The 14,950-nt window shown below is 36.6% G+C and overlaps 1 protein-coding gene across 2 annotated transcripts in view; it reads left to right on the forward strand.

The window, feature by feature from the left end:
• MSR1 (macrophage scavenger receptor 1) overlaps positions 1-10,056 on the forward strand; it is a 90,306-nt gene extending 80,250 nt beyond the window's left edge. For both annotated transcript variants that reach the window (XM_004481881.5, XM_004481882.5), the window contains exon 10: positions 7,665-10,056. In XM_004481881.5, coding sequence (XP_004481938.1) covers positions 7,665-7,798 — 134 coding nt within the window. In that variant the 3' untranslated portion in view covers positions 7,799-10,056. The remainder of the gene's footprint in view (positions 1-7,664) is intronic.
• The last annotated feature ends 4,894 nt before the right edge of the window (positions 10,057-14,950 follow it).

Here is a 14,950-nt window from a genome sequence, read left to right on the forward strand (position 1 = left end):
GATCATTTAATTTCATGGAGAGGGTAGACATAAAATAACAGAGAGTACTCATCTGGAGAGTTTCTGCTCTCAGGAGCAACCCTAGCCACTATTTATTGTTGTTATTGTTATTATTATTATTTTGGGGAGGCAATTTTATTGAGATATAGTCACATACCATGCAGTGCATCTAAAGTGTACATTCAGTGCTTTGGGGATAATCACAGAATTGGGCACTCTTCACTGCAGTCAATAATAGATTATTTTCATTACTCAAAAAAAGACAAAAACCCTCCCCTTAGCAGTCACCTCTCAATCCTTCTGTTCCTCCCCCATCTTTCATATCTGTCAATCCAATCCCATCTCTACAAGTCTATCCATATTTACAGTTTTTATAAATGGAGACAAACAATATGCAGTATTGTGTTTGTCACTTAGCATAATTATTTTTTTACAATTAAAAACATACTAATGTATCACTATTCACTACTATCCATAGTCTGCTCTAGGTGTACGTTTGCACAAACACTGCCCCCCCCCCTTATGACCAGCCTACAATATGAACACACAATTGTTCTGACTCATGGAAGAGCTGTGTACTATTAGCCACTTTCATTGTTCTTTGTCATTTTGAAGAACTTTTAAACTGGGAAGGAATAGAAAGTAACTCTGCCTAGAAAGTTTGAACAGAGGAAACAAAAGTACAAAACATCCAGCCTGCAATTTGCCACAATCAAATAGATCTTTGGGGTTTCCCAAATTCCTGTCTCCATTACAAATTCAGAAATTTTCTTCCACCTTGAAAAGCATGAGAATAAAGCCATTCTTGCACCTGTAGAATTTGCTTCCCAAAGTGAAACATTTTCAAGATCAATATGTTAGAACTTTTTCAGAGAAGGAGGAAAAAGTCCCCAAATCTTGGCCACTGAGAATCAAATGAATCACTCAGTCATTTAGGAAGACCGGTTGCTAATCTTAGTTTCCACAATGTTGTATGTGGAGAAACTCTGTCTCTATGGTAACCAAGGTCCATGGCATGAAAGGCTGTTGTTTTAAAATACATGATTTTATAAAATATTTCCATGAACTGTTTTTTTTGCATCTATAAAGTAGACAGCTGCAGTTCTAAAAAGGACAATTTTCATTCCTTGCTTCTTACACATCTGGAAAATGGCTAAAATTTCTTCAGTTTTAGCAACAATATCATGTAGATAATTTGAATTCTTAGGAAGTGCTTTTGCTGACAAAATGAAGTGTTGAGTTTGCCAGTTGTTCAGAGAATTTAATAAATGTGCCCTCGTTGAAATAGGACAGCCCAAAAAGGAAAAATATTTTATACCTTTTATCAAGATGAGTTCTTCTGTTCCTTACTTACATTAACAGACTTGACAACTCTGTCTTCAGCTTTGCTTCTCTAAGAAACAAGCCTGGTAGTCCAGTTTATTGCTCTCTTATATCTTGAGCTAAGCCTTTAGAGAAAACCAAACTCAGAGAAACAGTGGTAGGGTATGTATCTTAATTCAGGGACACTAATAATGTTTGGCAAAATATACCCTGAAGATGAAAGTGAACCAGACTTTATACCCCCAACTTTATTTCATCTTTGCGAGCATAAAGCCTGGCCATGGACTTTGTAGATGTGCTTTCATTGGTGTACCAAACATAGGTGGGGAGACACCCTGGGGGACTGCTAAGATTACATTCACCCTAAAGCCTTGTCTCAAAGGTAAATCATGCTCTCCCCCAAAGCTTTTATTCATTCTGTTCTTATTTCTAGGAGTAATATCTCAGCTAAAATACTGGTGAGAAGGGAAAGAAATAAGTTCCTAAGATAATGGCAAGAAAAATTTTCCATTTAAATTAGCTTCTCATATGAAATTGTTTCTGGCTAAGTGAATTCAATTTTCCCGAGTTTTCCCGAGACGTCTGACAGCTTCTCTAAGATGAGTGCGCATTTTTTGTGAGACTGTACATTAATGGAAGTTGGTGATTAGTTTTATCGTAATAAAACAATAAGGCGTGTCAGCACTTTGGTTTTCCGTTCACGCTTTCCAAGTTCCTCGTGAGGCAAGTTGGAAAGACGGTAAATTTTATAACTAAAGGGATGTGACTTTAAACCTTAGTTCTGCTTCTAATGTCTCAGAATTTCCATTTTCTTTCCAATAAAATGGGAATAATAATAACAACCTGGGAGACTTACTCTGAATCTTAAATGAGCTGGCATAGAGAAAATGCCCGTTGCCAAGCCTACTACATAGTATGGCTCACTAGTGTTGGAGAGCAGTGCTAGAGACAACATAGGCTGTATAATTACAAGTTTGTCATTCTCCTTGGAAGGTGAAAGATTGAGATCAGTATTATATTATACAGTGATGTCAGTGCTCAAAGGCTCATAAAGGCTCAGGGGTTAATGTGATTTTTCCATTGTACAGAGGTGTGCCTGAAGAGGCATTCTCTGTAGCACCTCTTCTCGGTACCAACCTAGCTCTTGTTTCAACTGTCTACCTGAGTTCAGTACCAAACAATTGAAGAAAGATTATGAGAATTTTAAAATAATAAAGCAAGATGAGCTGGGAGAAAGAAATAATAGAACAGACATTATTTGTTCTAAAAAAAAAAACTGAAAAATAAATTTCATGATCCGCTTCATTGTACATTGTATTTTAAAAAACAGGCTTACATTGTAAGCTGATTCTGAATTAGACATGGCAAACAACATTTTTTTATTTAAAGCTGTTTAAACTCCTTCTTATTTTTCTACTCTTCCACCTTAAATTTATAGTTTCATTCAGGAAGAAAAGCAAAAAACAACTTTTAACATAGAATAGAGGCAGGAAAGGAAACTTAGAAACATGAGTGGAAGGAGGGGGATAGACACAGAGATGTATCTGATTTCTATTTACTTAACATTCTCTTAGAAAAGTAAGAATCAGATAAATATTATATACTTGATTACCAAAATTAAAACAAGAAGCAAATCTTGAATTTATTCTCTGAATAATTCCTCCATGACAGAAAGAAATTAAATTTTCTGGACATAGTTTCCCAATTTTTTTTTTCTTTCTGGTTTTAAAATAGCAAACCTGGCTTACTAGACATAATCCTTGTGAGCTTTAAGAACAATTAGTTTTGCAGCTGCAAGCAGAATGATTTATAGGAAATAAAACTTAAAGCACACTCCTTTAAAGAGGTCCTTCATTCGGATGCATCTTTTGCATAAAGTAGAATATTCTTTGTTTTCCCTGAGTAGACACAAAGGTTAAATTAAGGAAGCACTGGGAGGCAAAGGGAGCTTATTACCTGGGGCAGAGAAGGAGGAGCGAGCCACGCCTCTGCCCCACCCCAGGTGTACCAGCCCCTTGTCCCAGTGTCTCCCTGTTGCACACCTGCAGGTGTGGTAGCAGACAAGGGCGGTCCCTCAGGGCATATACCAGGTATATCTTAACTTCTTAAAACAAATACAGGTACTGATATTTATTAGGGGGTTGGGGTTTCACTGACCTGATCTGTAACGCACCACTACTACGAAGAAAGATAGCCAGATATCTAGAAAAGTGATGAGATCAGCAGCTGACCAGGTGGGTGAGGAAGCAGAACGTCCCTAAGGGCAGAGAGCGTCTGACACATTTTAATTATCGGCGGTCAGTCGTGGCTGGGTGGCACGAGTCTACAGCCCTTTTAGACTTGTACTTAGGAAGCGCTCTTTCAACTGCTCCCCCTTGGAGAAGAGCTTTGGATTTGGATCCAAGTAGAAACGGAATGGGAGTCCAAATAGAGAAGAGTGAGTGGACCCGACCCCGAGTTCTGCATTCCAGTTCTGTGGCCCGAAGAGGCACTTCCCTTCCCTCAGTGTTCTCATAGGCAGAGTGAGGGGGAGGGGCTAAAATGGCCCCAAGATTTCGCCAACCTCCAAAAATCTTTGATCCTGAAGAGGCAACCTCTTTAGGAAACGAAGTTCTTAGAGATGAACTGAAGGAGGGCATCTGTCTGGAAAAATAACATGGTATATGGCGCCAGCTTAAGGAGTGAATCTTGACCCTGACTTAATGGCTGTGCAATTGTGGGCAAGTTTTGTGACCACTGTCAGGCACCTTTCTCTGAAAAGCTGAGGCTCAACTATAAGTTTCTCAAGGGCACTGTGAGCACTACCTGAGATCACACAGTGCTCATGCCATAGGCGATATAATTCTTTGTTATCATAAGTAACGAAACAGATACATTATAGATAGTACAGGCTCTATTTTAGTTTTCATAATGTCCAGTATCCAAGCATTTACATCATAGGTATGTGAGAATTCGAATTCTGACCTGTTATGTTTTACTAATCTTTGGGATTAGTTTTTACTGCCATTCATTAAAAGATAGTTCAGGGATGTATTTTTTTTTATTAACACGTTTTTAAAATTAAAGTTACTAGAGTACGTAGAACGTTACATTAAAAAAAAGCATAAGAGGTTCACATATAACCCACTCCCCATGCCCCCACCCCCATCCTTTTTGTAAATTGTATTTTTTTGAAGATACATTAGTTTTTATCTCCTTCTGGTTGCCCTTGCAATTTTGAAAATACCATTTAGAGATTGATTATGGAATGTGTCATTATGTTGAGAATGATCTTTCTTTTCGCCTTAGGGTTTAGAGAATCAGTATTTTAAATTTAGGAGAAGGTAAGAAAGCTTGGACCCAGCTCATCCTTCCAGCATCAGCCTTCAGACTCACATACCTGGTACAGGTGTCCTGAGGGACTGCCCTTGCCTGCTAACACACATCCAAGTTTGTAACAGGGAGACACTGGGACAAGGGGCTGGTACACCTGGAGAGGGACAGAGACCTCGTTCTCCCTGCCCTGCCCTACGTAATGATAAGCACCCTTTACCTCACGGTGCTCCCTTAATTTAACCTTTGTGTCTACTAAGGGAAACAAAGAATATTCTACTTTATGCAAAAGATGCATCCAAATGAAAGAACCTATTTAAAGGATTGTGCTTTAAGCTTTATTACTGTAAATCATTCTGCTTGCAGCTGCAAAACTAATTGTTCTTAAAGCTCACAAGGATTATCTCTAGTAAGCCAGGTTTGCTGTCTCTCAAGCATACTCAAGCATCACCAACCAAGCTCACTTTATGCCCGAAGCCAAAGAGAAAACTTATATTGTTACCTGCTTTCGGAAACACAGAAACAGCCCATTTGTCCCCCTGCAATCCTCAAATTGTAAAGGAAATCAGAGATACATAGATGGCTAGGTAATGTAAGAAAGAAATCTTCGTTTGGAAGAAAATAAGGCTCACCCGATTATGGAGAAGAAAAGAATTTATTTTCAATCTTGCAAGAAGGGGCGCACAACCAGAAAATGTGGCCAGTGCACCGAACAAAGAAAAATGACACAATTTATACCCCTAAGTCTAGCACGCAAGCCCTTCCTCTGTTTCTCCCTAGATTGGATACTTCAGAGGTGACAGCCTATCCTGAGAAATCTAACTTTGCACACAAGAGTTTTTGATTAACCACTTCCCCCATTACATTCTAACCATTTTAGTTTTTTACCTGCTCCTTTTGCCAAATGAGGACTGGAATTTAGTGCTGAATTGGTATTGAGTTAGGTCTTTCATGTGCATCTTTGTTTTACTGGCTAGAGAACTGGCTGAAGCTGGTTTCCTTTGTTCCTGCTTAACCCGAGAGTGGGAGACTGAGGCAGTAGGCTGGCAGGTTACATAAATTGTTTTCTTCCTTTATGTGAAAACTAAACTAATCTCCATTTCTTACAGTAGGTGGATAGATGGGTAGGTAAATGGATAGGTAATGGGTAGATGATGGTTGGTAGGTAGGTAGGTAGATAATAGTAGGGGAAAGAAATACAGGACTGTAGAAGAAAAACATTTCTAAAATGCACACAGTGAGGAAAGCGGACTTGGCCCAGTGGTTAGGACGTCCGTCTACCACATGGAAGGTCCACGGTTCAAACCCCGGGCCCCCTGACCCGTGTGGAGCTGGCCCATGAACAGTGCTGATGCGCACAAGGAGTACCCTGCCACGCTGGGGTGTCCCCGCATAGGGGAGCCCCACATGCAAGGAGTGCACCCCGTAAGGAGAGCCGCCCAGCGCAAAAGAAAGTGCAGCCTGCCCAGGAGTGGCGCCGCACACACAGAGAGCTGACACAACAAGACGACGCAACAAAAAGAAACACAGATTCCCGTGCCGCTGACAACGACAGAAGCCGACAAAGAAGACGCAGCAAATAGACACAGAGAACAGACAACTGGGGTGGGGGGAGACGGGGAGAGAAATAAATAAATAAATAAATCTTTTTTTAAAAAACCAAACTTATAAAAAAAATAAAATAAAATACACATGGCGATTTTGTGTAGGTTTCTTCTGAGTAGAAACAGTAATTCAGAGGAAAAGAAAAAACAACCAGTGACAAGAGGAGCAGCAAAAATTGTTAAATAACAGTTACTACCTAAAGAAATAAAAATAAATTTGTTTTTTAATCTTTGAGGCTTATACGAGGATAAAATGTTATGAATTTTATGCTACCTTTGCATTAATTTTTGAATGCAGGAAACAATTTGGAAGGAGATGGTAAATATGTATTAAGTAAAAATTTCCCTTAGGCTCAATACTTCTGAATATATTAATATAAAAATAAAACCAAAAAATCTTTGGAAATTATTTCTGTAACTCTACTTGAGCTCATATGTATCATGAATTTCACCAAGTTTTAAATGTCATCATCTTCTGTTGTCTGGTTCTATTCTCTCTGTTATTTCAAGCAAGTCATACATCCTTTCTAAGTCTCGGCTTTTTAGCCTGTGAAGTGGAGATAATTGCTATCATTTAATAAGGCCGTTTCAAGAAATTTTTTAAAATCATGTGAAAAGACATAACATATTGTCTTATATGCAGGCATTCAAAGTATGTTTCCTCTATCTTGATCTTTTCTACATTGCATAAGACCTAAGTCACTGAATCATACAATATACATGTATCCATTATGTATTCAGCTGGAAAAGCTCAGAATAGGAGTCAGGGGTTGTGGATGCAATTCTCAGCTTTGCAACTAACAATAAGTGACCTCAGTGACTTCATTAGCCTAGAGCATAAGCACTTCCTGGAAGGGCAGCTCCTAAAAAGTGAGGATTTTTGCTTGGTTTACTTATGCTTAGCACTCAAAAAAAGATTTGTTGAATGACAGAATCTAATAATGCATGACTGCAGTCAATCACCGAAAGCTACGAATGACAGCAAGCCACTGCCCTCAATCCCTCCTTAGTTTTCAGAATTGTCCCAAGACTCTCTGATGTACAGATTCACGTAGTTCATCAGGTCATTATGTATATTGATTTATTAAAGTTTATTTCCTTCCTTATTTTTAGATTAAAAATAAGCTAATCTGAATCATCTTTAGAGAAAATCAATCACTCCTTAATCTGTGCTTCATAGGACTGTGTATGTACCTCCTTTATAACTCATATTATTTTGGATTTTAGTTTACACACTGACAAAGTGTACCATTTTCTGGGGTTGGGGATTAATTCTTGAATACTAATAGAACTTCTGTGCAAGCACAGAATTTTCACATAGGTAATAAATAGTTTCCGTTTTTGTTAAAATTGAGAGAGAATTGTCACAATCAAATAGAAATGCTCAACCATACTTGCTAATGCAGTTTTATCTGCTTATTGCAGGCACTGGTCCAATATGGCTGAATGGAATATATTGTTTTGGGAGAGAATCATCTATTGAAGAATGTCATAACAGAGGACGGGATGTGAAAACCTGTACACATGATGAAGATGCTGGAGTCAGTTGCGCTTTATAGTGTATCATATTTTCCTCCACAATTATGAGTATCATTATTGTTGCAAAATGATTTTCAATTTCTTGCTCCATTAAAATCTGTATAATGAATATTTAAGAGATTAAGAATACCGTCAGAAGGAATTTTTAGTTTGCTGTATATTCATACTGAACACCTTCATAATTACTCTAGGTTTATATTTGAACATTTTCACCTTCTTTATGAATGAGTTTATAAAATAGAATTTTCTAATGTCTTGATGCATTTAAGTTTAGGGCTTCTAGATCACAAAGTCCCACGATAATGGAAACACACACCAATTTTTGGCTCCCATTTATGAAATCTTCACCACAAGATTATCATTTTGACATGTTTGTCGTCTTTGAAATCTAGTTGACTTTAACTACTTTCTGAATAATAGGAGGACTGGAGAGATTTCTATTGGGCTAAGTTTGTGAAATCCATGGTCAATAGACATTTTTAAAGGAAGACTCTTACTCAGCTTCTTGAGATTTATCCTGCTTCTTATACCTCTGAATGTGAAATAACGCTGCTGTTAGATAGCAACGTTATTAACGATACATCTTGACTCTGGTGAGCCAGGCTGCTTATTTCCCCTGGGCATGTGTCATCAGTTGTTTTACTGAACCATCAAGTTAGTTGAAGGCAGAACATGTTTTCACATGCGTGGCTTCCACCATCACCACCTGACAACATACTCCAACTATGCGTGCCCCAATAATGTGGTAGACTGAGATTTCATTTTTCAACATGGAACTTGGTTTGTTAGGTATTTTTAATTGAATTGAATTGATCAACTTGTTACGATTCTAGAACCTTGCATGTAAAACGTGAATAAATCGACTCCATTCTAAGAGAAGGCAAGTGTCTTGAGTTAACTACCCCTCTCCCAAGTTGTGCAAGAAGTCACTCACCGTTCACAACCCAAGAGAGAGGCATCATCGGCCTAAAGGACCAGTGACTCTGAGCACCAAAGTAGTCCCTTAACAACATTCAGTCCATCCCAGGGGCAGAATCTATGACTGAGAAAGGTCACCCTGGAACTGAAGTCCTGTGCCTGGAAGTGGCTGTCTAGACGGGCCTCAAATAGACCAGTAGTTGCTATTGAAACCCAGCTGAGTCAAATCTCAACCCTAGGAAGAACATAATTTTCAAGTTTACTATGTCCAGTTCATAGGAATATGTGATTAAAAAGCAGTATTCTTGTGGAATTATCCTACCATTCTTCAATGAAGAGATATGAAAGCATGGGCTTAAGCAGTTTTCCATATCCTGAAGTCTCGCTTCACGACTAGTCATCAAGTAGTAGACTCACCGCCCTCGAACTTGACAAGCCAAGGTTATCTTGGAACTATCGAAAGTGGCCTATTGAAAATCCCTTTCGTCGTGTTACATTCTTTTCTCTGGCAGTTTAATTTTGTGGTTAAGAGAATGGACAACCCTGAGTCCTTCTTGAGATGGTTATTAGTTATTAACTATCTGTGCTTAATTCTGCTATCTAGGGATTTCCCTCGTTAAGACAGACAAGATTGTACTAAAAAGCACCATTTGCTCTGTCAGCCTGCACAGGATGCCTTAGATCAGTACCTGCGTGCTGTGAATTTTTTATTGCTATAGGCTCTATGGATACTGATTTCCCATTTACGTAGAAACATAACTTATAAGTTATCTAAAAGTCATTTTTGTAATAGAGATAACCTGTGAAACTCAATCTAGTCTGGAAAAGAACTGCACAGTGCTGAAGCAATTTTTGGAGTTGATTTGCTTTGGAATGTTGAGTTGTACTAATTTTTCCAGAAATCAGAATATTGTGATTTGCTGAGAAAAAAAAAAACAAAACAAATAAAAACCCAACTGACCAGAATCACTGTGCTCACCAGCAAGAGATACAAACTTACCATCTCTGGCTTAGAATCATAATATTATTCACCCTCCAGGATTGAGGAGTAACCCCACGAAGCTCAAGTTCGCATGCTAACTGAATAAAATCAAGGTTCTGGCAGGGAGGGGAATGGGTGGCTGCCAAGTAGAAAAAATTCTTATAAAATAGAATATAGGAACTATAGAGATCTCTCTTTGGCACTAGGTATAGCTTTTATCAACCATATAACCCTTTTTTAATACACATTTTGTACTGATTCTTTCTACTTCAGTGACTACTAGGTAATTGATGTGTAAGTGATTTTTTCTTTTGTCTAATCAATCTTCTTGTTACCACATGTAATAGAACTCTGTATATAAAATAATATCAACCTGTATTCTTTTCTGACCTTTTACTAGCTACTTTGTTTTATGGAGTCATTTATATTTAGAATTTATATTTGATAAAGCCATTCAAAGGAATTCCACTACTAGGATCTCATGAGTCCCAAACACTGGAAGTGGAGCCAATGTATGCAGAATCAGTTGGATCATCGTTTGCTAGGCCCAAATTTATTCTCTCTCATGCAGTTTTGAATGGTATCACCTCACCCTCAGTGTGGTTTTATCTTCTTAAAAATGCAATCTCTAAAATTTAATTTTTGTTATTTTTTTTTTAAAGTCATTTCCAAATTTTTAATGTCTTTGAACAAAGCATTGTTTTTAGGTATAGGTCGTTTGGTACATTTACTTTAACAAGGACAAAAAAAAACCTTACATGACCAAACCTAACAGGAGGTGCATGCAGAAAGGAAAGAAATGTTCTGAGCGTATAGGAGGAAAGGAATGAGATGGGAGGACAGTTGTCAAACAACAATATTACTAATTAGCCCTAAACAATCTTTCTTAATAGCCACGTTACCTGTTTAATTATGATAATAAGAGATTGGGTAAGAGATTGAAGTCTAGAGTAAAAATTCCCAAGTTCAAATACTAGATTTACTATAGACTTGCTCTGTCATTTCAAGTAAACTGGCTTGATCACTCTGTTCCTATTTTCTCACCTATAAAATGGTGATTAAAAAATAGCAGTTATTTCAAGGGTGAGTCTTAAATGAGTTACACTAATTAAAGTAGTTAAACCATTGAGTATCACGTTGTAAGTATTTGATTACTGTAGCTCTAAAATATATATACTACACTAAGAATAGCATAAATAAAAAGGAACAGGGCTGATGCTGCAATCGATAAGCCATGTCAAAATGACAGATACACAATACTAATTAAAAATAATCAAAAACAATTTGAGGTTATCATGAAAATGATCATCTTAAATATATGGAATCCTTACGAACAATTGGCAACCTGCTAAGGAACAGGCAGATGTGGTTCAGTCAAGGGAACAGGTTAAAACTTTAGGAGAGATACAGAATTGGAAGAAAATCAAACAAATACCCTAAATCAATTCAAGGAGAAGGAAAAAAGTTATAGGCTTACAGAAAAATTACATAGAAAATATTCCCCCAATTATTAACACTTTTCATTAGTATGGCACCTCTGCCACAATAGATGAAGGGCTATTATAATTGTTTAGTAACTATAGTCCATTGATCATGTAAAGGCGTATTTGTTTTCTATACATACCACCCCCATTAATAACAGCTTGCATTAGAATGGTGTACTTGTTACACTCCATGAAAAACATTTTTATAATTGTACTATTAACTATAGTCCATTGTTTAAAATAAGATTAACTGTTACATAGATGTATGATTTAATTTAAATTTTATTCTAGTACGATATATACAATCTCAAGTTTTATCCATGTTGTGCATGAATTAGAAACTCATTCCCTTTACTGTGGAACAACATTCTATTGTATGTATACAAACACATCATTTTTTAAATTTTATTTTATTTTATTTATTTTAAGGAAACTTCAGATTACGTAAACGTTAAATTAAAAATTTAGGGAATTCCCATATGCCCCGCTCGCTACACCTCCTACACTTTCCTACATTAAAAACATCCTTCATTAATGTGGTACATCTGATACAATAGATGAACATATATTGAAGCACTGCCACTAGCCGTGGATTATACTTTACATTATAGCAGCACCACTGCACCTTGTTTATCCATGAATCGGTCGGCAGAAAATTGGGTTGCTTCCATTCAATGGCAAATATGAATAATGCTGCTATGAACATCAATGTGCAAATATCTATTTGAGACACTGCTTTCAATTCTTTGGGGTATATACCTAGTAGAGGGAATATCAGGTCATATGATAATTCAGTACTTAGCTTCCTGAGGAACCACCAAACTGTCTTCAACTGCTACCACATCATTTTGCATTCCCACCAGCAGTGAACGTGGTTCTTATTTCTCCACATCCTCTCCAACACTTGTAATTTTTTGTTTTTATAATAGTAGCCATTCTCATGGGTGTGAAATAGTATTTCAGTAAGGTTTTGATTTGCATTTCCTTGAAGGTAAATGAGGTTGAGCACCTTTTCATGTGATTTTTAACCATTTGTTTATCTTCATTGTAGAAACGTCTATTTAAGGCTTTTAACTATTTTTTAATTGGGTTGTTTTTCTTGTTGTTGTTGAGTTGTAGGGCTTCTTTATATAGTCTGGACACTAAATCTTTATCAAATATGGGATTTTCAAGTATTTTCCCCCTTTCAGTAGATTGTCTTTTCACTTTCATGATAAAATCCTTTGATGTGTAAAAGTTTTTCATTTTGATGAAGTTCTGTTTGTCTATTTTTCCTTTTGTTTTTGTGCTTTGAATGTAAAATCTAAAAAACTATTGCCTATCACAAGATCCTGAAGATACATCCCTTCGTTTTCTTCTGGTGTTTTATAGTTATGGTTATTATATTTACATCTTTGATCCACTATGAGTAAATTTTTGTCTATGGTGTGAGTTAGGGGTTCTCCTTCATACTTTTGCAAATGGATATCTAGTTCTCCCAGAACCATTTGCTGATGAGACTATTCTTTCTCAAACTGTAGACTTGACAGACTTGTAAAAATCAAGTAGCCATAGATGTAAGGGTTGATTTTTTAATTCTCAATTTGATTCCATTGGGCCATGCCAGTACCATGCTATTTTAATAAATATAGCTTTGCAATGAGTTGTTCATTGTTGTTGTTTTTGAGATATCAGGGCTGGGGATTCAACCTGGGACCCCCATGTGGGAAGCAGGCATTCAACTACTTGAGCCACATCTGCTCCCTTGTAATAAGTTTTAATGTCAGGAAGTGTGAATCCTCCAACTTTATCCTTCTTTGTCAGGATGGTTTTGGCTATTTGGGACCCCTTATCCTTCCAAATAAATTGGATAATTGGCTTTTCCATTTCTGCAAATTAGGCTATTGGAATTTTTATTGGGATTGCATTGAATCTATTAATCATTTTGGGAAGAATTGACACCTTAACAATATTTGGTCTTCTAATCCATGAACATGGAACGTCCTTCCATTTATTTAGAACTTCTCTGATTCCTTGTCATTTACTGTATGTGAGTCCTTTACATCCTTGGTTAAATTTATTCCTAGATATTTGATTCTTTTAGTTGCTATCATAAATGGAATGTTTTTTTCTTAATTACTTCCGCAGATTGCTTATTACTAATGTATAGAAACACTGCTGACATTTGCATGTCAATCTTTTACCCTGCCACTTTGCTGAAATTTTTATTTGGTCAAGTAGCTTTGTTGTAGATTTTTTGGGACTTTCTACATATAGGATCATGTCATCTGCAAATAGTGAAACTTTACTTCTTCCTTTACAATTTGGTGACTTTATTTATTTTACTTGTCTAACTGCTCTGGTTAGAACTTCCTGCACAATGTTGAATAACAGTGTGACAGTGGGAATCCTTCTCTTGCTCCAGAACTTAGAGGGAAAACTTTCTTTCTTTCACCATTGAGTATGTTAGCTGTGGGTTTTTCAAATATACCTTTTACCTTGTTGAGGGAATTACCTTCAATTCTTATCTTTCAAAGTGTTTTAATCAAGAAAGGATGCTGGGTTTTGTCAAATGCCTTTTCTGCATCAATTGAGATGACCATGTGGCTTTTCCCTCCTTCAATTTGCTAATGTGATATATTACACTAATTGATTATATTATGTTGAAGCACACTTACATACTTGGGATAAAACCTTCTTGATCATAGTGTATAATTCTTTTAATGTACTGTTGGATTTGATTTGCAAGTACTATATTGAGGATTTTTGCATCTATATTCATAAGATAAATTAGTCTATAATTTTATTTTATTTTCTTGTGCTATCTTTATCTGACTTTAGTGTGAGGTTGATGTTAGCCTCATAGAATGAGTTAGACAGTATTCCATCCTCTTCAGTTTTTTGGAAGAGCTTGTGTGGGATTGGTATTAACTTTTCTTGGAACATTTGTTAGAATTCACCTGTGAAGCCATCTGGTCCTGGGATTTTCTTTCTTGGGAGTTCTTTGATGACTGATTCAATCTCTTAACTTGTAATTGGTCTGCTGAGATCATCTTCTTCTAGAGTTAGCATAGGTTGTCACGTGCTTTCAGGAATTTACCCATTTCATTTAAGTTGTCCAATTTTTAGGCATAGAGTTAGTTGGGATTATGTATTCTTTCGTGATCCATTACATTTCTGTGGGGTCAGTAGTAATTCTTTTGTGATCCTTTATATTTCTGTGGGGTCAGTAGTAATGTCCCCTCTCTCATTTCTGATTTTATTTATTTGTGTGTTTTCTCACTTTATCTTTGTTAGTCTAGGTAAGGGTTTGTCAGTTTTATTGATCTTTTCATAGAACCTACTTTTTGTTTTGCTAATGCTCTCTACTGCTTTTTGATTCTCCATTTCATTTATTTCTATTCAAATCTTTGTTATTTCTCCAGCTTGCTTTGTGCTTAGTTTCCTGTTGTTTTTCTAGATCCTCCATGTGTGCAGTTAGGTCTTTGGTTTCAGCTTTCTTCTTTTTATTGTAAGTATTTAGCACTATATATAATATTCCCCTCATTGCACTACCTTCACAACAGCCTATAAGTTTTGATACGTTGATTTCTCTTGTAATGTCTTCTCTGAACCACTGTTTGTTTTGAGAACATGTTATTTAACATTCAGGTATTTGTGAATTTTCCAGTTCTTTGTTACCAATTTTTGGTTTCATTTCATTATGGTCAGAGAAGATGCTTTGTATAATTTTACTTTTTAAATATTTATTAAGACTTGTTTTGTGATTGAACATGTGGTCCATCCTAGAGAACGATCCATGTGTACTT

Source organism: Dasypus novemcinctus, chromosome 29, assembly GCF_030445035.2.
Source record: "Dasypus novemcinctus isolate mDasNov1 chromosome 29, mDasNov1.1.hap2, whole genome shotgun sequence".
NCBI lineage: Eukaryota > Metazoa > Chordata > Mammalia > Cingulata > Dasypodidae > Dasypus > Dasypus novemcinctus.